The sequence below is a fragment of the Buteo buteo genome, chromosome 11 (genome assembly GCF_964188355.1).
Source record: "Buteo buteo chromosome 11, bButBut1.hap1.1, whole genome shotgun sequence".
NCBI lineage: Eukaryota > Metazoa > Chordata > Aves > Accipitriformes > Accipitridae > Buteo > Buteo buteo.
The window spans coordinates 36,707,413-36,730,645 of NC_134181.1; the positions used below are offsets into that span (position 1 = coordinate 36,707,413).

General features: G+C 38.1%; 1 protein-coding gene across 3 annotated transcripts in view; it reads right to left on the reverse strand.

Annotated features, from left to right (window-relative positions):
- TANGO2 (transport and golgi organization 2 homolog) overlaps positions 1-20,651 on the reverse strand; it is a 42,518-nt gene extending 21,867 nt beyond the window's left edge. For all 3 annotated transcript variants that reach the window (XR_012652328.1, XR_012652329.1, XM_075041532.1), the window contains exons 1-5: positions 20,576-20,651; positions 11,303-11,424; positions 5,125-5,213; positions 3,076-3,195; positions 1,972-2,086 (exon numbers count right to left, since the gene is read on the reverse strand). Coding sequence is in view for 1 of the 3 variants with exons in the window: in XM_075041532.1 (XP_074897633.1) it covers positions 1,972-2,086; positions 3,076-3,195; positions 5,125-5,213; positions 11,303-11,358 (380 nt within the window). In the remaining 2 variants the exon portion in view is untranslated. The remainder of the gene's footprint in view (positions 1-1,971; positions 2,087-3,075; positions 3,196-5,124; positions 5,214-11,302; positions 11,425-20,575) is intronic.
- Positions 20,652-23,233: the final 2,582 nt, after the last annotated feature.

Genomic DNA, 23,233 nt, shown 5'->3' on the forward strand with positions numbered 1-23,233 from the left:
AACTACAGTAACATTTTCTAGTTACATAGAAAAGTAGCTTCCATTTATATACTACATTTCTCTCATGGGTACTTCTAATTTCCTAAAATGACAAGTTTACATGTCTTATAGAAATTGCTCTGCATCATTAGTTTGCCAAGAATTTCATTTCATCAGAGTATCCAAGACTAAGGACATATCAAAATGGAGAAGTTAATCAACACATACAGCTTTCAGACTCATGCTCAGCAAGGAATTATGACCTGCATCAGTACAGAAAGACTATTCAATTGAGCATACAATTCCCTATCAGCCTAGCATAGAAGAATAAACAAACAAAAACAACACATGAATGACTGCCTTGTCAAGTAACATCAATCAAATATACTTTAATATCATTATACTAGTAGCCATTACAACTATTCTATTTACCTAAATTAGCACAAAGAAACTCAAACTTACTGCTTGCTACGTCACACAAACTTACTTTTTTTCTTGAAAACAGAGTAAGACTTATCTTTTAAATTACAGATAGCCTTCCAACTTATGAAAGCTAGCCAGGCAGCAACATGCAGCAGAGAGCACAACAAGTCAAATCCTCTGACCATGGTAAAAATTAATTTAAGCAACAGAAAAGTTTTGGAAGTCTATGGTGGGATAATGAACTTTGTAAAGTAGAGGGTAAAAATAACAGAGAAGCAGCAAACCCTGTAATTGCCTATCCTGCTTCTCGATTAAACTTCTGGAAACATAACCTATACACTTATTTCTAAGTGGGCACACCAAGCAGAAACACACTCCTGGTATCTTCACGGGTGGTACGTGTCTGTCTTTCTGTATTCATCCTTTTAGACTTCAATCACCTATATGAGTTTCATTTCACTTTCCCATCATATCATAGCAAATTAAAAAATGAAAACTAATAGCCTGGCAGAATATGAAATAAAGGCCTTTCTTAAAAAAAAGATGACAAAACACTTGCAGGGAAGTGGGAGAGTAGGGAGTGGGAGGCAAGTCTGAAGTACCAGCTGAAGGTGGTCTAAAACAGAAAGTGAAAAATCTAAACAAGATCAGTTAGCAATAGGGTGCTAGAAATTATTTTCACTGAAAACAGTAAACACTATGACCTTCTGCTTTAAGAGTATGTAGTTTCCCAAAAGCATGCAGAAAAGCTGAGTGGGAGAAAGCCTCACACCATCAGCTTGTCTAATATGATTAATGCTTCTGCAGAAAGTGTGCCAAAGCAGTAGTGTGCTCTTGGCAATTTATACCTGCTTATGGTCATGAAGTATGCACTTAACTGAGAATTGATCCATAGCCTGGAGATGACTTAGCCCTGGATGTCCGTTCTTCTGAATCAGGCATAATGCAAAGAAAAATCAGCATATATACTTGTGCATGCACACATGCATGTGCATGGGAAAGGATTGTGCCAGCCACATTGATTATAATCAAGTATCCAAGGTCCTTTCTTCAGCTACAGAAACTTGAAGAAGTTAATGTATTTGTTGTGTGCTGATTTTTTTTTAAACATTTCAGCAAAGATTAATGATACAGCCACTCTGACAGGAGTAATAGCTTGAAAGCTTTCAGCTGTTCTAATGCTGCCACCGCATGCCACCTCTCAGAGAAAAAAAATAAATTCTGAGAAATTACAGAGCCAAGGTTTTATGTTCTCCAAAACACAAGCCACACAGCCTTCAACGTAAAGACTGAGTATGGCCTATTAGGGAAAAGTTGCAAGAAGTTTTGCAGGAAGCAATGATTAGAATACAAGACAGCCCTCCAGTATCTGAAAGATGAAAAAATAATAAAGGAAATTATGACTAGAGTACCATTAGGACCTTACATGCCAATTAGCAAAAAAGAGCTCTCACTTTAGTTTGTCACAGGCTTCTGTATTGTTATGCTTCTGTGCCAAGAAGTAAATGTACATCAGTGCTACTATCTATCTCCCTTTGACATTTGAACTGTGATGTTTTGTAGACTTACTTCAAGTCAGCTGCTAATAAATTAAATCCATTGTAAAGATGTCCTTCTACTGAAACTTTCTTCAAGTAAGAGTAGCTGTCCAGATCTGCAGTCAAGAAGTTTGTTACAAGAGCACCTAAGAAAGAGAAGTACATAGAGTAATTTGTGTGAGCTCACTATTCTGACAGGCTTGGTAAAACAAACAGTATACAAAGGATTCTTGTTACCAATAGGGTATAAGAGTGAAGAAAGAACCCAGCAAAATCAACCGACCAACGAGCCTTTAAAAGTCTTACAGCATTGTATCATGTTCACATTAAGAGCTTCACTTTTTATTCTTAAGAACTCAGTCAAAAGCCCTTGCTCAATATTTCTACAGAATTCGTATTTACTAACTATTCTATACTGGATGTGCCTTTCTCCTCCTCCCACCTTGCCAAACTCTTTGTCTTGCTTCATTTCCCCGATCTATGACCCTAAAATGAAATACAAATGACGTGGTTCATTTGTTCCTCTGTATAACATGTTTTGCCATTACAATATATTGCCAACGCAGTACCACATGACAGTTACAAACAGACCTATTTTACTTTAAAAAAAAAAAATCCACAGGTTTCAGAAGACCTTTCTTTCCTATTATATCTACTCATCTGATTTATCAGTGTGTAGGGCAGAAGGGACTACAATAATCTTTCCGGCTAACCTCCAGCATAATCCAAGCTGCATTGTTTCCCTGACTTAGGTATTTGAACAAGGACTTTAAAAAGTCTACTGTAATCTAAATCTAGTTCAACGCTTGTCTAGTTGTTCTGTTAATTAGAATTACTTTCAAGAGAAGACAGTTGGTGCTGCATTTCTTGTCTGAATGTAACTTCAGGCTCTAGGCACTACATCTTGTTTTGGTTTTGCCTGCTTGATTAGAATATCATTATCCAAGTCAAGTTCCCCACACAGGTACTCAAAGTCCAAGTCATCACTTCACAAGTTCTGTTTACAGCACATAACCATTTTATTTGTCCATAAAGTCACGTTAAAAAAAATTAATATTGTAATCATCACTGTTTTACTAGGACACCAGGGCTTGTTTGTCCATTTTCTTCTTCCTCCATTTCTACTCCTTCATACCTCTTCCTTTTGCATTTTTATCAATCTGTGGCTGCATATAGTTTGTCAGGGCTGCCATCTTGCCTTTCTTACTGATTCCCAGCCACGTCCCACCTTCTTTTCCTTCCTCCATATCCAGACCTAATGGAATAAGTAAGAGTTAGGCTATTACATTCATTTAAAAAAAACCTCAAGCTTAAATCAGAATTTCTTAATGCAAATCCTGAGTCTTGATCAGGCTGGATAAAATGCAGTAAGTACGAGACTGTCTTTCTGGATAAGTGAGGTAAGCCCACTTAAATTACCTGTCCTCCAATTCTGCACTATCAAATATTTTCCAAGCTACTGCAATAATAGATGAGAGATAATGAGAAATTTAAATGTAAAAGCAAAATTATAAGCTTTGCCTATATGCTAAAATACATATAAAACTAAGTAGGCTCAGAATGCTTGTTAGCTCAAAAGCATATCTCAGAAGATTAATGTTATTTGCAAGTTTAAATTCACAAGTAACCAGAAAAATTTAGAGCAAGCTAGGTAACTGATAAAAATCTTGGATGCTGGTAACAGTAATTTACATTGAGAAGGACCCACAGAAGTGGAACCCACAACCAAACCCCTTGAAAGAGAGCATAAACTAACCCCCCCCCCATTTGTAATGAGCTCATGTTAACCAGCAAGCATTTAATGCAAAACCAAGAACTAGTTCAATGTAACATGTATATTGTTAGAAACCTTTTAATTCTGAATCATTATGTCATAAGATAACTTTCATTAGAAGATCAAAAGAATTTTAGATCCTTATTCAGAAACTCCTTTCTTTCTTCAGTATCCAGAACTTCAATATTGAATTTAGCCGTATCACATCTTTACACAATACTTTTACTACTGTGCTCTACTTTAACTGAAAGGCCCACAAAGGAAAACATACGGCTTTGTTGACCAATGCCCAGTGATTAACATATAGCAATTACTGTTTTCCTGAAATTGCTCTAAGTGCAAAATATTTTTCATTTTTAAGTCATAGAAAAAATAAATTTAATTTATTTTGGTTAAACTCATTGCTTTCATTTGAGAGAACATTAGTAACTCAAAGCCATATATTCATGGGATCTCCACAGATACACCCCCAGGATGGAGAATATACCAGTTTCATATGCCAAATACGGACAGAGCTGATGAGTATAAAAGATAAAAATTCAGGGCCCTTCAGTTTTCAGCATAGCTTTTTGTTTGTTTGTTTTCAATTGCTATATAGCAGGAGCAGCAGCATCCAGCATGTCTGGCACAAAACAGAAATGTCAGCCAGAACTTCAGAAGCAAGGGAGTTGTAGTGCAGTGGGAGTAATTTATCCTCACAGGCCCCCTTGCCAATGACAGTAACACACAGCACCAACAAAGAGTATTTGCAAAGTCAAAATCTTGCATTTAAACAATGCTTTGTCTTCCAGAGTGTCACTTCTGTTTCTGAAAAAAGGCAGAAGTATTGATTATACTTAAAAATGACTACAGATATAGATTCCCTACATAGGAGAACCACACAGCTGAGTGACTGTACTATCAGTTTAGAAAAATGTAGGCACGAAAGCTAATAAACTGATGGATCAATAACTAAAATTATTCTGTAGCCTATAAATTAACTGACAAGAAATGAGAAAGTTTTCACTTTCTTGAGGCTTAGTTTAATGATTTCAAGTCAGTATTACAGACAATGAGTCTGTGGAATAACTAATTCCACTTATATTAAGAACTGTTTCAATGTATCTGACAAAACTAAAGTAATCATCTGTGATGGACAAATTAATCTGATATATTTCCACTGCACTGCTCAGACTGAAATCAGTAAAAGAACGTAAAACTGGGAAAAAGCCCATAAGATATTAAAACACAAATAAGATAATAATAGCACAACTCATCTTTCAAACTTATGACATGTTTTCCCCAGCATTATTGGGAAGAAGCATATTTCTTATGAGAAATGCACCACCACCTCCCCAGTAACAAAAAAACAAGGCTGTAATTCCCTTATAAATTGTATGAAACCCACTTAAAACAACAAGACATACATACCACTAAGGATCTCATTGCTGCTGTCCCAAAAATCTGCCGATTTGGATGGTCTGTGGTAAAATTCATCCCTATTAGCTGCTAGAATAAGCCTGTAGAACACAAGAGCAAAAAGATACTCTTAGAAACAGGAACTTCACAGTACAGACAGGAACAGAATCCAACCTTGCCACAGCATTATCTCATTTTAAGTATGAAACCATTCTTTATCCTCCCATCTCACTTTTATCACTCAGCGTAAAGGTCAAATGACATCTGACAACAGCCTTCTCTCTCATTGTCTTGAGACATTCAGCAAGTCTATCTTCTTGTGTAAATCAGGCAGCTACTATTTTCAAGGAATAATACTTGCAATGCAAGAGACTGAATTAAGATCACATACGCAATCTTAAGATTCCTCAGCATCTGAAGTTACAGCTTAATTAAAGAAAATTAAAGGTAACCCACAGATTTATAGGTAACTTACCAAAAAAATCTGAAGCATGAGAGTATGTTGTTACTGGATCACTAGTTAGGATCATGTAGTCACAGTATTTTTTTAATCTAACTTCAACACCTAAAGCTCTGTTTATGTGGTTCAAAGATACAAGTCACATGCTTTTGTCTATAAGTACCCAGAACAGAGATAAATTTGTGATAGTCTCAAAGGTCCGGCCCCACTGAAATTCATTTGAAGAAAGGACAGCATGCTCAAGGATGCAGAGAAGTAAAGGGAAAAGGCATGGGTTTTTGTAACAATCAAGAGGTATTTTGGTGGGGCTTTTTCCCCTGATTTTTGTTGTTTATGGGATTTTTTTGCATGTGTAGTTGCTTGCATAATCTGAATTCTACCAGAAGAGTAGGACAAAATAATTGAATCATTAATGTGAGTCAGCCCTTACAGCACAGAAACTACAAGAAGCCCTGGAGGCTACACAATCAGGAGGTAGGAAAAAGTTATGAAAATAACATGCAATTGAAAAACACTGCCAGATGAAATCCGTTATTTATATTTAAACACATCACTCCACAAGACCAAATGCTGTCCTGACAAAAAGCGTGCTGCAGCTCTTCACATGCCATTTAAGATTTGATAATTTTAGAAAACAAACAGGTATTAAAAAATGCCAGACATTATTAGGAAACAGCAGTGACAGAAAATTCTGCTAGCTATGCCTAGTTCCTTCTGCTCTGTACTTTGATAATTATCATAAATGGCACCTGCACACTTGAAAGACCAAGTTCAACATGATATTTAAGAAGCAGCGGACATACAAGATAGGACAGGTCTTCCTCAAAAGTTCCAGGCATGTCAGCAATGCAGATCAGTCAAATTCAATAACACCAGTTCAAGCCAGTCAGGCTGTGAATGTAAAGCAGGTAAGATTTAAAGAGTCAGTACAGCCAGACAGCTTCAGAGGAATTTAGAACAGTCTCAGCTCTTCGAAAAGCAAAAACTATTTCTCCGTCCATTTCATCCAGCAGAAGTTATTAAAACAAAGCAACTTATTTGGTGTACTCCCTTACAGATCACACAAATACCTTACTGAATGTATGCCACAGTCATTTCATTAGCAGTGTTAGTACTGGAACACTAGAAAGAAAAGTCTAGGCTAATCTGACTGTGCACATCCATCTTTTGAAAGTGAGAAAATTAACATTTTCTGTTACTCAAAAGCAATGGAAGACAGCATCAGCAACTAAATGTAATGACTTATTGCAACATCAAATAGGCACAAGGTATCTATGAATAAAAGCTTGAGTTAGAAGTGTTACTGGGTTTCTATGCTGAGAATCAGCATTCAGACACTGCCATTTTCAAACCTGTAGATGAGCTTTCATTTGATGCTGCTCTTCCAGTCTTTTTTCAATCATTTTTAGAATTACAAAAAAAAAAAGTGTTTTTCATTGGCAGCACATCCTCACCTGAAAAGCAAGTAATGGATTTGGCTGATCCAAATAAAAGGCAAAAGACAACTGCAACCCTAGGCAAGCCATATGCTGGAGACTCAGGGCAACAGGTGACTGCAGACACACTTGCACACAACACCACACCATGCTGTGATCCAACAGCTAGAACTTCCAAAGTCCTGCTCATTATTACCCATAACGTGACTTGCCTTTATTTCAATTACAAGATTACGAGTGTTCGCCATTCTCTCCAGCTATGTTGCTCAATATTTAATTTTAATGAAATGCCATCTTTCAGAAACCTGTGGATTTTCTTAACCAGTTTCCTACAACCTCAGTACCTTCTTCACTGTCAGTTCCTCCTACCAGCCCAGCCGCATGTCAATTACATTTACACAGCAGAAGCCAAGTTTGCTACTGTAAACTGAAGTTAGACAATACAATTTTCTTTCTAAATTTTAAGCCACAAAATGCAAGAATTGGTTCCAATGAAATCTTATTACTTTACTCATTGTTCAAATGTACTGACATTTTCTGCAGGCTCCTGGACTTCCCTGCAAATTCACCTCTTCGTTAAAACATGATCATGAGGTACCAGTTGCACATTAGAAATACTACAGATAAAAGAATTATAATCAGCTATAGAGAAAATAAAAAAGGCTAACACTTCAATGGCATCCTTTCTGTAAGGAAGGTGCTTAGTATTTTGCCCAACAAAGATAGCATTTGTTGGAAAGCACAGCATATATATGTTTTTATCTTTTCAATGCCAAATAATCATAATATCATTCCTTTCTGACTTGCATTATTTCTCTTCTTCCAGCTGATTCTAGTCTTCGACCTATAGGCTTTCAGCTGGTTTACCCAATTTCTGTCATCTTTCTTGAATAACCTCCATTTACAGCACGCATCCTCCTTTTACAGATTGTTTTTTAAATTAACATCTCTACTGTTAAAAAATAATTTGGCTGAAGTGCATTTCTCATTTCCTGAAGCTCCAATTACATTATGCCTTCAATAATTCTTGACATGAAACCACGGTTTGTTTATAATATCTAAATACTAAAAATAAGCCAAGTCTTTCTGGTGTGATTAAATATTCCCCATCTCAAGTTTAATCCACAGACTCCTAAATTTAGCATAAGGCTAGTATTCAGGATCGCTACAATCAAAACATCTTCATTTTGTCTTTTATGAAACAATCATACTGAAAAGGAGCAATATTAAGTGACCCTCATCTTCTAATAAATTGCAAAAAGCCTATTCAGCTATTTTTATAGCTGAAATATTTCAACTGTATTAGGATTTACATATTAAGATTTATTTTAATGTTGAGGCAGAGATGAAAACATGAGAAATCATTCCATTAAAGCAATTTCCTACAATGTAATTCAGTTCCATAAAAAAAGACTGTGTGATTATAGCTCTGAAGCTTGAAACATGTATTTATTTGTAAGACGCGCACAGTATAGTTCAGAAAGATGTAAAGGCAGCATGTTACCTTTGACAATAATAATGGACTACAGTAAAGCTTTTGTTACACTGCACTAAACTTTACTACAAATAGGCCTGTAGAGATGACACCGAGGAAAAAGGGTAGAACAGCAAGTTGCAAGGGTACAGGAAGATAGATTCATTAGTGTATCACAAAAGTGAACTGTAAGCTTTTTGCTTAATTAGGTGCTCATGAAAATTGGCCAATGTACTGCTCTAGAAACCAAAGTCTACCTGGATGGAAAATTCTCTTGTGTTATGGAAAACATGTTTTAATTTGAAAAAGTTTATTGGCTACAAGAAAATGGCCAATGACATGCAGTTTGTCTTTTCAAGTTGTTATGCCTTTTCTAGACACTTTATTTTAGTTAGAGATGCAAAGTAGATGACAGTAAGAAGAGTAATTGTAGATGTCTCTTAACATGGACAGACAAATTAGTATGTCTGCAGGTATGGGAATCCCCTTTTGGATGGGAAAACTGTTCCAAGACCTCACCAGGAAATAAACAGCTATACCACAGTGTAACACACATGAGTTGTCAGGAAAAATTATGTTTAGCAAGGGACCAGTAGAGAGAGGTCTAACTTGGTCTAATGGCTATAATGCTGTTCAGAGACTTAGGAGGGCTGGGTACCATTCCCAACTGATACTCAGACCTACGTCCTTCAGAAAGCTGAGGCAAAAGTGAAAAAAATGTCAAGAACAATTTAAGAAGAAAGAACTTCAACATTTTTCCAAATAAAGAAAAGCAGAAAGATTTAATTCTGGTGTATTAAGGAAAAAAAGGGGACTAAAGTTATGCATCTGATGTTAAAATCTGACACCAAGAACAGTATGGCCTGGCACTTACCACTGAAACAGATGGCTCAGAGTAATTTATCTCAGAGGAAGAGAGCAAGACGTTGCTTAACAAAAGGTACTAACTTAAATACAATTAAATATTCCTGAATCTGGGCCAAAACATCTCAAAAGCATTTTCCTATTTTGACACTGATAGCAAGTTGTCTTCTGCTATTAATCAATAATTTCAATCTCGATGCAATTTTTTTATAGCAAGTAAACTACCGTAAGTTTTACTTTTAAGTATTGATCATGCCAGAAAGTTCCCTTGGCAAGCAACTACAGTTTACATCCAAAGGATTTTCCCAAGAGGCATCGAACTGATGAATTTGTCTTTTGCTAACTAGCCATACAAAGAAAGTCAGACCAAATAAATGGATATATTAATTCAGCACCAGTCCCATCATAAACAAAACCCCTTTTTAGGCAGATTCAAGATGCAGAAAGAAATGCACTCTATGAACAATTGAAGTTCCGCTTCTCTTTTCCTTTCTTTCTATAGAATGGCATCTGCTTCTCAATACAAAAAGGCAGAAAAACAAGTCAATGAAAGGTACAATGATTTACTGCGCATACCAACTCTGACGCTTTCTGGATGAATACCAATACTTGTACCCCACAAAGTAATATGAAACCTAAACAGTATGTAGAAATACAGAAAGCAATAGAACTCCACAGTCATCTTACTGGACTGAAGTGCTATCTTTCTATTACCCACTGAACGTACTTAAAGATACTGCTGTTGCCTATGAACTTTCAAAATTAAGGGCTGTAATGGGAGAGAATATTATTACAGGAAGTTTAATGTTTGGGAAACTCACTGTATGACATCAACATGTCCGGTAAAACTTACCTAAAAGCATGGATGCTTATTTTGTCTTAAGCTTTTGGATAGATATTCCATACACATGGTTATTAGTTTATTACCTAAAATTTTATTTGCAAGCAGATTTTTGGGAGGGGAAAGGCTAGGACACTTACTAGAAGTTCTCTTCTGCAGTTCACAGCACTACTTGTTTTACATTGATATAGTATAATCAGTTTGAAAGCAGTGAGATTTGATTTCCAGCATTTTCTGAAATTTTAAGTACTTAATTTTAGGACAAACAGCAACTGAGGATCTTTAAGTACACCTTGTCCCAAAAGTAAACTGCTAGGCATAAATAACTGTGAGGATATCTTGACCTCATCTATCCATATTTTAAAAAGCAACTGCACCTATTCATAAGCTAGCTAGTTCTATCAAAAACACAGCGGAAGAGTGAGTAGTGGTAGCCATAATGTAACATGGAACAGAGCAGTGAACTACACAGTGAACAAGAAGGTACTGTCCTTGGGAGGAAACATGACAAAGTGGTAATTCAAAGTTAACCAGAAGCTACATAAGCAGTTAAATTTCAGTAGTAGTACCTTCTGGACTTACAGTGTGCTGCTCCCTTGGCTTGCAAGACTGGACCAGCACATATTAACAGAGGAGAAATTAATACACAGAGTGGTTAATAACTGCAATACTTCTGCTCAACTGTCTGCCCATTACTTTCCAGGCTAAATTCAAATTGTTAGTTTAAAACTGAAAGCCCTACTGAAAGAAAGGTACAGCTACAGCTGTGATGCTCTAATAAACACAGTTCCCCTTAGTTTACGTGATAAAGTAGAAGACAGGACTTTCAAACTCTGGATTACAGTATTTGAAGGATTTATCCTACACCACATGATAGATCACCAGCAAAAGGTCCATGATCACAAAGCCCAAGTCTTTTGACAGTCTAAAAACAAAGGGTTCTCAAAAGGTTACAGGAAGTCCTCCAATAGGGAAAGTCATGAAGTTAAACATTACAAAAGCATAATTGAACACGTAATACTGACTTGAGTTTGTAATTCAAACATTGGCTACAAAAAGAAATTGTGTAAAAAAAAAGATAGAAACAAGTCTGTTTTAACTAGAACCATCTTTACCTGTATGCATTCTTTGAAACTGGTCGGGGGTCAAATTTGAATAGAAGGATGCACATTGAAGAATTGATGTTTAAATCTTGCTTCTTCCACAAAGGCTCAGTGCAAGGTCATTCTGTAATAGCCTACAAAGTAAATAAAGATTATCTATTATACTGGAAATTATAAAAAGATAACCTTGCTTCTATGCTGAAGCTTAAAGATTGCAATGTTCTCACTAATAGCTCACAGTAAAAATAAATAAATAAAATAGGACTTCCTAAATAGATTTGTTTCAGTGAATGGTTTACTACCAAAATTCTTATGGAAGTTGTTTCAAAGTTATGTTTGGCTAATTTAGATTTTTAGGAAAGAAACAAGCATCAGGAAAATACTGACGAAGTCTAGAGTGCTAGCAATACATGAAAGAAAGACTATTATGTAATTTTCTGCTCATTCCCAATAAACTACCACTACCTTTTTTTCCACTGTCTTAAGTAAGGCAAAATGCTTCTGTTAGAATAAAAGGAGAAAATAAGACTCAAACTGTTGCAGAAGCTGGAAAAAGCCTGATCAAAGACACTCCCAAAGCTGTAAATAAAGTATACTTTAGGCCAAGCTACTATTAAAGTCCAAGAAAAAGTATTATTATTTACCATTGGGAAAAACATCAGGTACAAACAAAAATATACTGGATCAGAGTGTACCTTTTGACGAATAATTTCCAGCACTTGTGGTATGTTTAAAATTCTGGCCATGCTCAGATGGCATGACAAATGTGCTTTCTATTTCAAAACCATGTAACAGCTTTCAAATACTTTGTGTTGCCCCAATGAAAATGTTTCTGGTAATAAAACTGCAGCCTGATCTTTACTTTTTGTGGCTGCTAAAACAATTATCAGGATGTTACTAACCAACCACACATAGCTGTTTTAGTGCTACTGAGAGCATTTCCCATGCAAGAGTTTTCAAGGTGGGCAAAGAAGAGAGGGGGACAGGCATAATTTGACACCACAACTCTAAAGCCATCTGAGCAACCCAGCGACTAAAGCAACTTCTGTACAAAAAGTAGGATTTTTAACCATACTTCTTCCAGATATGCAAAAAGTGTCTCTCTTGCTCTTTAATTTTCACATAATTTACTTTAAGAGGTATCAGGAAATGGATGATCTTGACTACATTTCATATTACCAGAAGCAGAGCTACAAGTGCAGCATTTATACATATTTTTTTAATTAACAGCTTGCCAGTAGCTGCTTGGCTCCTGTTAAGTCACAGTTCAGCACTACGGCCAGCCTGTTGTTGCTGTCATGGCACGGCAAGTTCAGTCTTGCAATCTAACGTTCTGCAAAGAGACTCTTCTGCTGCAGGAAATGAAGTAACTCAAAAAGAGGTGCAACACTCCCAACACGCTTGCCAAGACACACAAGAAAATCAGTGCAAAGTAGTGTGTGCGTGCTGTACATATCTCTATCTCACAAAGTATTATAAATTCTGTTCTGTGACAAAAGGAATTTTCCTCCCAAGATGACTTCATAGTCCAGTAGCCAAGAGCAGCAATAGCCTAGCTATCCCAACTATTTTCTGTTTAACAGGTTACAGAATAAGGCATTAGAGAAAATGGAATTAAATCACACCATAGGCTTTCTTCGCCTCTACCAAGTCAATCCCAAAATAACTGGTTTAGAAAGTAATCATAAATTGAAGAAGCAGACTTGGAATTTTGGATAACTGATTTATTAGTCAGTTATTTGAAGAGATCCGTAGCCAGCTTTATATAGAAAATCTAATCAGTTTTAAGAAGGTGTTATCACCCTTCTCAGACTCCTATCACTGAATTTTCAATAGACTGCAATCATCCTGGACTCATACAACCAAACTACCAGTTCTGGAAGACTTGGATTTTCTACATACAGATCTTGTTAGCTTTTCACAAAACTCGGGATCTTGTACCCCAGCTGCTTTCTGTCACTAAGCAGAAATAACACTGACCTGTTCACACCTTCCACTCCAACTCTTAAAAAGAAACTGAAGCAAAACAAAATTACAGTCACAGTTCAAATCACAGAGCACAGATTTCCTAGAGCAACAGACAGCTTATGAACTAGCGCACAGTGCCATTTCCAGAGAATACAATTAAAACATAACACAATTCTAGGTATTTCTGAAGCCTTTTATACTTATTTTTTTACTTTAAAATTTCTGATGCTGTCCAGATATCCATGGCATATCTATATGCCATACACTACCCCAGTTTCCTTATTCAGAATACCATTTCTTCTACCAGAAGGGATTTAAATTGCAGATCCAGATCCTCCTATTCATGATTTCTTCTCTGGAACCTTACATTGTTCTTTATTCTGCACCAGCTACCCTTCTTTTAAACTTATCTTCTCTCAGTCCAGAATCTTCTTGTCTTGCTTTATGTCCTTCCCTCACCTTCAAAAGTACTCTGCCTCTAGATACTTGCTTTGTCATTGGACATTTATTTTTCTGTTTGGTAATTTTTCTGTCCCCAGAAGAACATGGAAGATGGGTTTCTTCATGACTCAGGTTCTCCAGCATGCTTATTGTGCAGCCAGAACATAGTCATGAAGGTTATTCACTTCTGCAGCACATTACCATACAGTTGTCAATCCAACCAGCCTCCTGGATGAACTACACATTGGCTAACTGTAGGAACCTGGTATATCGTCAAGTCTGGCAGATTTTCCCCATCAGAAGACTGGGCTCCCAAATAACCTTCTCAGGGATGCACAATCCTATATAACACAAGCCTACAGCAAGGCTGGGACAATTAACAGTCACCCCTCTTTCCCAAATGATGCAAATCTCACTGTAGTTATCGTTTATGTAACTTAGTGCATACGCTACACAGAAATCAAACAGGATACTCCCCCCCCCTTCAAAAAGTGACTCTTTTTGCTGAAGTCATTACTGTCCTCTAATTAGGACAGATGAGACCTTTCAACTCCCACTCCCAACATTACAGTTAGAACATTGCAATAAATGTCAAACTAAGAACAAGGGTTTATTTTAGCTGACTGACTGCTGCTATTCTATTCCTCAAGCAATCTCCTCAGACAGCTCCACAAGTAAATGGAAACGGTACTCTGACCTTGACAACTTGACCGAGCATAAAACTGGGAGGAGGAGGAATGTCAACAAACACCTGTGCTGCACTAGGCTCAGCGCTGTGCAAGACATCCTCCTACCTGTTCCAAGTTCTGTACACTGGGAGTTGTACAGACAACTGCTCCCCCTCTCCCCAGCCCCCAATGTTTCAACAAGAGTTGCAGGCTGTGTTTATAATCCACACTGTAAAGATGCAAATAAATTGCTGCAACAAAAAGGAAAAGCAACGAGCTTCCTGTTAAGAAACATATTTAACATCAGCAGTTAGGAAAGCTAAACCTGGTAATAGCATTTTAAAGAGGCACTTTCACTTTAGTCACGTTTTTGAACACGCAAAGTCTAACATAGATTATTGGATCTGCTACTGCTAGTTGCGCTTCCACCAAAAAAAAGAGCAAGATTATCACATGCTGGTGATTTCAATTATGCAGATTTCAATTTTACAGTTCAAATCTCTGGTTTATCTTATCTTTTCCTTTTCTCCCCAATCTGCAGCCTACAGGGGAAGTAAACTTTTGTCTCTGAACCAGAAAGCCACCAGAGCCAAGCATTAGCCAGTGACTTGATGCCAAAATGATCTGAATTAGTCCTGGAAAAGTCTTTGCAAAGGAAGCAGCAGCACAAGACTGATCCTAACCATGGCTCTGAGAATTCAGATTGCAAAATCTTCCTTGGAAGTCCACAAAAAAAATATGGACAGATTAAGATTATCTGTCCTTTATTTTAGCAAACATTAGGAGCTTTAGTTTGTCTTTAAGACATGTACCAAAAAGCAATGTAAAAAAATAAGTCTAGACTGAGTGATTTCTTGCCTGTTTGTTGAGCAACTTGTTAGAAAAATAAGATAGTGACTTGCAATTCAGTTTAATAAGCAGCTTCACTGTAGTTACAGCTTTGCATATCCTTCGGAAGGTAAAGGGCTACAGCTTCTACCATCAAGGATATATAACTGTCTGCCCATCAGAAATGAACTTATGTCCATAAACCACATTAAATAAAATGCATTAACAACGTGGTTCATGGAGCAAGCAATACACTAGAATAATGCTGTATACTATTGTTCACTGGTCCCTACTTCACAAAGGCAGAAATATGGTAGCTTCATTCTTTTTGCCTTTTCCTCAGTGTGAGCATCAAGATTGACATTTATAAATATCAAGCCATGCTAGACTGTTTCAGAAACAACACCCATAGCTCAGAAGATATCCCCTTCAAATCTACAGTTGAGAGGTACCCATTTACAGTATCAGCATATTTATGGTAGGTAATCCTTAAAAAAAATTTTTTTTTTTTAAACAAAGTGCAAAGAAGCACACTTGCTGAAAGCAGGGATATAAAATACAATTTTAATGGGCAACTGTCACTGACTACTCTTGCTGACTATGGAGATATTGCTCCCAGTACTCATTAGTGTCCTGCCAGATAATTAAATGGATTACTCAAAAAGAACTGTTGACAATTAATCACTCATAAGACTACTATTTTAATAAACAGGTTTCTGGCTCCATTAGCTGATTTATTGAGTTCCTTTCAAATAATCAATTCAGTCCAGCTGTTTGTGCAAAGTTACTGGTCAACATAAAGCTTACACAAAAACTGCCAGTCAGCAGGAGAATAAGTTTGTAACACTCGCCACAATTATCTACAGGGACAAGTATTCTCAACACTTCAATGGCTTTCCAGAGTCCATATTCATTATTACTGGGTACTACTGCTTTGACAGAAGTATCTTTTTGTCACCCCATCAACCCTACTTGATGTTATTATAGTTCAAGTTACATTTGTGCTTTTAGTAACTCCAACTATCAAAACAGTATTATTTATCTTGGGCTCCACCTGCCGGCCTCAAAAAAAGCATAAGTGTTTATAGGTCCCATATAGGTCCCATCTTTTTTTTTTTTAATTCAGACAGAAGTGTTTAAGCCAGCTAAACCAGAGCTACCTCTTAAAATAGCAGCAATACTTAATTGGCAAAGGAAGCAACCAACATATTTTGGTATCTTCTTCTATCAAAGCTGACATTGCATTTGCAACACCTGTTGTGGTTTTATACCCAGGCTGGATGTTAGCCTTAAAATTCTTAAATAAAAACATATTGTAAGTCAGACTCAAATTTGGATATTCTGAAAATTAAGACAATTAACAAACATTAAGAGGAGAGAAAAACTGAAAAGGGGCTGTCATAGACATGATAGGCACATAAACATTTAATCAAAAAGTCTTTATGCAGGTGTCATTCTTTCAAGCTCATATTCACATAAAAGAGGGTGCTGCAGCTATGGGTATGAGAGGAGCATATTGCACAGAGCTGCCATTACAAAGCAGATGGGCTCAACTCAGCCTTCTCGTCATTCAGTGATAGTCTTCCACAGATCAAGGGGAGAAGATGAAGAAGATTAGGTCAGCACTAGCTTCCACACTTGCAACTTGATCCTATTGCAAGTCCAAAGCTTGATCAAAAGCTGACTTTCTAGCTCCATTTCAGCAGAAAATGTGTCTTCAGAACTATTCTTAGAGGTGCAGGAGGCAGCTTAGTTAAAAAAAAAATTCAAATAAAAACCGGTAAGTTGTGGCACAACACATGCCTTCTGGTTTTCTTTTCTGAAGACAATACAAGCCAGAATATACATACTGTGCAACCTGACAAGGTCTGCAGAATGGAGGGAAAAACCTCCACTCTAAGGTGGGACAGTGAAGACTTACTGCTCTCTGGATAATGAGCTTTTATAAAATCTAGTTGGATTATTCCCAGTCATCAAGACAACAGTTATCAAGGATTAAATGACAACAACAATCTCCTATTTCTGTAATATGTTTCTAGTTTGCTAATTTACACCAAATACACACAAACCAGCTTGACAAGAATTACAAACACCATGTAATTAAGCGTTCTGCTCCAAACAGCACTGCTGATTCGGAAATGACATTAAAGTAACTAACATTCTTATTCTGTGCTACTGTACTCTGCTAGACAGTACAGTGTGTTGTTTTGCTCATTTTAACGATCTGTTAAAAGCCTGAGTGGATACATGCCAGCATAAGGTAGCATTTAGAGGGACTATCAAGAGACCAAAGCATGATAGATTGTGTATGTTCTTTTCATAGGGTTCTACCATCATTTGGTTGATTAGAGGCAATCAGTTCACAATTTGGCATAAAACCATTTTACCCTTAAGAACTCCCAGTAGCAGCCTTTGAAAAATGAAGCCATTTGTTATGTATTTTGTTTTCACAAATGAAGCATCATAAATAACATCTGTCAGTTCCCACAGTGATCTCAATTGCTTCTCAAATGATCCAAAACTGTTGTTTAGGTGCCATCTAAGAGACAGCTAAAGATCATCAGTCACTGGATTCTGATAGTTTTATGTACCACAACAATAACTTGTGGTCAGCAGAGTCTAAAACTATTTTACTGCTTCTTTTTAATTTTTCCAAAGGAAACTGAGCACTACACTCCTCAAATGCCCATAAAAGAATAAAATTGGATGCATTTTCTTTCAGTAGTGGAATGATTTTTTTTTTTTGATATATATATAAACTGAACTTGAAAATCATGGAAAATAAGAGAAGCTTGATTCTTTTAAAAAAGTAATCTACTTTTTTTTTTCTCCACTTAAAAGCATCTCACAGTTGTATTTCTTAAAGCCTTTTAGTGGCTTGCTTTTGCACTTCCCTCGTGTAGCACGTGCTCCTGCGCAGTAATACTAATCATTAAAGATAAAGATGAGGTGGAATAGATGGATCCGCAATCTGATGCCTTTCAGACTGCTCTGTATAGACAATTAGTAACTAACCTAGGGTTTGTAACCCTACCAAGGCAAAGGGTCAGTCTTCACTGCAAGAGACAGCAATGCAAGATGGAACACTTATGAAAACACAGAAAGTAACATAAGGTGCATGCTGTTCCCAAGTTTAACGAGTTAATTTTATTTTCAGCTCCTCAATTTCTCTCTCTGGCATCTTACTAGATTACGTCCACTGTACAGCTCCCAAGAGAAAAAAAAAGGACAGTAAACATCACATTTCACCACACTATATTTTAAAAAACATTTGCCAGGCATGGAATAAGACAGCCTTTCCCCTAGTTTCTCAAGAGTGCTAGCTTCTCCTCTGCCACAGATCTGCAGACCCAGAGCCTTTTGCTAGACTTCTTCCTCCTTTTAGACAAAGACTGTTATTTTTAGCTTTCACAATTCTTAGGTTTTCTTCAGTGAGGAACCAGTTAGGAATCCTGTTTTGGGGAAAGAAAATTTGTTTTCCACTTCTTATTCATAGGAAGTATATGTTACAAGTAACTGGAAGAAACAATTAGTGGAAGATTCATATATACTTGCTGTGTTCTTATGCACTTCCCTAGAGATGTTCCTCTAGACGCTCACAGAGTAATACCAGTCTATATGGACCTTTGACCTGACCCAGTATGGCTGGTCTTAAATTCCTACGCTTAATTTCCTGGGACAGAAGGGCTGCAATCAACGCTTATATAAGTGTGTTTTCACTCCCACTCTTCCCACCTCACCTACAATAACTCTGCACTTACTACCTACCCTGAACAAAACTTAAGAGGGGCCATGGGGTGATAGGCAGCCTACAAACTTGCAAGGAAGGGACCAAAAGAAAAACACAAACCCACAGCAGTTAAGCAGACAAAAGAAGTCCTGCAAGTTATCCTTATGTAAGAAAAAACCACATTCATTTCTTTCAAAATAGCAGATACAAAATGAACATTGCAACACAAGAAGAGCTTCAAAGCTTTTTGCTTTGAGTTCAAATAATCCTTCTAGGAGACATAAGGCAAGGACAACAGAATTTTGTTAGTTCTGCTGGTAACAAAGTTATTTATTTAATTGTCATTTTAATATGCTCTTTAAAAAAGCATCCCCGTAAAAGTAATTTGGCTGATCATTATCAGCATTCAGCAGGTTCACTTTGAATTGCTCTCACAAGAGCAACACCACTGTCTAGGCCTACCTACTTTACTGCAGGTATGTTATATGTCTGGTTGTGTCCACTTTCAAGAATATAGTTGCTACGATGGTAAACATCCTATTACTGAGTCTGGAACAAGTGTAAGTAGTTAACAAGAGAGGTGCATAACTGCACTGAAGCACTGCCAAACATACCAAAACAATTACTGTGAAAAATACTAGCCCACCCTTTAGCCACTTCATTTAAAATATTAACTAATTACAATGAAAATAGATAGCAAGTTGGCTTCAGTTAGAGCCGAGATACTTGAATCACTGTATAGCCAAGATCAATTCAGTCAAACTGCTCCTCAGAACTGTGGGAAGTCTGAAAACAACTCAACTAAAAAAATTATCGAATTTAACTTAAAAAAAAAAAAATCAAGTTTCTGTATATTTTGACTTTTAAAACCAGTACAATACACAGCGGAGAGTGAGCTAGTAATCAAGTGCACTTCAGAGCAGCATGTGCCCTGTTGACCTCATGTAATGACAAAAGAAATCTCTCAAAACCCCCCCAGTGTTTTCAATACCTACAAACTGAAACATCAGTAGTTTTCAGTGACTTTTTGTGACTATTTCTTGACAAACTGCCATCAAAGAGTCACCATACTTTAAAACAATTACTTTATCAAACTGTTGCATGCGACACAAGTACCAACCCGCCGCCACCAGCGCAAGAATGATATGCCATCACACAACCAAAGAAAACACGCGTTGGTTGACACTTTAAAACAGCCCCGTAGTTGCCGTCGGATAAATTTAGGACAAGAAGTTTCTTCAGCGAGAGGCGCTCAGCACCTTCCCGCCACTCGCTGTGAGGAGAGGCGGTCACCGCTGCCGCCGGGGCCCTGGCGCTCGGCCGGGAGGGGCCCGCCGCCCCCTGAAGCACACACAGCCCCTCACCCCTCAAACCCGGAGCCCGTTAGCTCCCAGCCAGGCTGCGCCGGGGGCTCGGGCTCCCCACTCCTGACAGGTGAAGCGACTCAAAGCCATTTCTGAGGCTGGCCCCCGCCCTTCCCACCCAAGCGCGAACGGGGAGGGGCGCCGCCCCGAGGTGACTCCGCCAGGACCGAGCGGGAGAAGGGGACCGAGCGGGAGAAGGGGACCGAGCGGGAGAGGGGGTCCGGGCCGTCCGACACCCTCCCCAGCCCCCTCAGAGGGAAGAGCCCCGCGAGCGCTCCGCACTCACCCAGCGCGGACACCAGCCCATCCCCGCCGCACCGCTTCCGCGAGAGCAGCCAGTTCAAAACAACGCCCGCCCTTATTGGCTGCGAGCGCCCCGCCCTCCCGCGCGCTATTGGCTGTCATTGGCTGGCTCGCACACAGGTGTCCGGTGGGCACCGCCCCCTCCCAGTCCCGTCGTCCCCGTCCCCCCCGCCCCGGGCGTCATGAGAGGAGCCGTGGCCTCCAGCTCCTGCCCGGCCCTGCGGCCTGAGGAGGACTCTGGCCTTGGGGTGTTTCGAGAGGAGGCGGTACAGGGTGCCCGAGGCACGTCACCTTCAACACAGCCCGGTACCCGCGTCCGCCATAGCGGATTGAAGAAGTCATCTGTGGTATTGCGTGGTACATGGGCTGCTTCTTGGCCGCCTCAGCCTGTTTCCAGTATATTTTGTTTCAAGGTATGAAATAATAACGTCAAAGGCCTGATGTGAGCTTCAAAGGGCTCATACCTCTGAGGACTGGTACCCCCAGGACCGGGTTGCTGATAGTCTCAGTGAGTTTGGATGTAGCTACTTACCCACTTCTAGAATGAGGTCACTGTGTGGGACACGTGTTAACGTGACTACCTTCAGGGGAGACTCCGCTGCCAGAAAGGCCCCGAAGTCATTGAGCCCTGAGCTTGCAATGGTATAAATTCAGGCCAGGACAGCTTTCCTGAGGATTGAGGAAAACACAAGTGACAAAGTCAAATTTGCTTTCAGCTATTAAGCACAGCATGATCAGAACTGATAATTAAACCTTTAGTAGTTTTACTTAGATCTGCAGATTTAGGCTGGGATTGGATCTGTGCCACCTTTTTGTCCTTTCATACTGAAATACTAACTTGTGGGTTTTTCAAATAAGATTTAAAACTTTATTTCTGATTTTTTTCACAGGTGGCAATAGAGGGTTTCAGTGGAGCCTGTAAATTAAAAATGTTTTATGGTGAAGCCTGTAAGGGGAGACCACAAAAGCTTTGACTGCTTTTCTAGGTTCTAAAACTGATAAACGCAATACACATAAGATACGGAACACTAATGAAAAGAACTCCCAGGGGTATATGAGTGTGTAATGTGGCTTGCAAGGCAAAACCTTTCATCCTAGATGCAGAAAACCTGAAGTCAATTGTTAGCTTTACCACTGGTCTGGCATATGACATTGAGCAAGTTCATCTCAATACTTTCTTTCTCCATCAACAACAACGGGGTGATAGCATTGACCTTTGCAAGGTCTTTTGAGATCTACTGATGAAAATTGCTGGGTGAGTATATTATCACCGTTATTTGTACTATTGCTTTTGAAACACAATAATAGATTGTAGTTATTACCTACATACATCAACCTTGATACATATAAACCTAAAATATATTTATGTTTTCAGGTATAGAGTTATTTAAAACAGCTATCTGATTAATAAGTAGACAAATTATACAAATCTCTTCATCTCCATTACATTAAAATTGGTAAAATGCAAGCACATTAAATATAATTTGTTCTTTGCTGTCACTCTGTTGCTCAAAGTATAGACTCATCACTGTGACCAAAGATTATTTAGCTTCTATGCTTGATGCCCATTACAAATCTTCAGATGATAGGTCTGCATACCTTCAGCAGGAGCTAACGTCCGTGGGAAGAAGAAAAGGAAAACTGTCCATAGGCCTAAAACTTAATGGTGTAAGTTCTTACTAATTTTTAATTTTTTCATTCTTTTTAATATGTATGGGAAGTTAGAATAATTTCAGAGTAATTTAAAAAATATTTTTTAGGAGGCTTCACAAAAACATCTGCTCCAAGGATTTGTGAATACTGGATTTGGTGGCCATTCAGACTCTTCCTTCTATTTCTTGTGTCTACCTTTTGTTCTGCCTATACCAGCTCAGTTATTGTTGTCCCTTTTAGACCCTGCCCTAGGGGATCTGTGCATAGCTCCCATTGTTTTTCAAACTCAAATAGTCTGATCCCAAGTAGGCAGTGATTCTGTATCCACTTTAAGTATCTTTAATGAAGAGAGTGGTACTGGCTGTCAGTGCAGAACCTCTATTGGAGAAAGCTAAAACCCAAGCAGCTTAGTGAAAAACTTGTAGACTTATTCTCCTGAGTTAGTCTGAAAAACTAAAAGAGAAATAGTCCTGACATTTATGTAAAAACTTTGTTCTATCTTTTAAGTGCTGGAATGCATGTTGTTTGGAATGCACAAAGCACACCTTGAATGGATTAAATACCTTTTCCCTGAGAGCTCTCAAAAAGTAGTTGCTAAGAGGAGACATCAGTGATGCAGAGAGAGTCTTCCAGAGATCGGTTCTTGCTCTGATCCTATTTGATATCTCTATCAATTGTCTAGATGATGTAAGATCTTTACTAGTAAAATCTGTAGCTTAGTAGACTATCAGTGGATAATTCACATGACTGATTAGTTATAGAATCATCTGATGTGCCCAATTAAAACATCCCAGTCCAATAAAATGCATTTTTTAATGTCAGAAAATGTGAGCAAACACATCTGGAAATAAAGAATGCAGGGATGGAGGCTAGCTTGGCAAAAAGTACTTCAGAAAAGAATTTAGCTGTTACTATCTATAAAGGTTTCAACATGACCTCTCAGGGTAATATGGTGGTAAACTGGACTAATGTAATCCTAGAATGTATA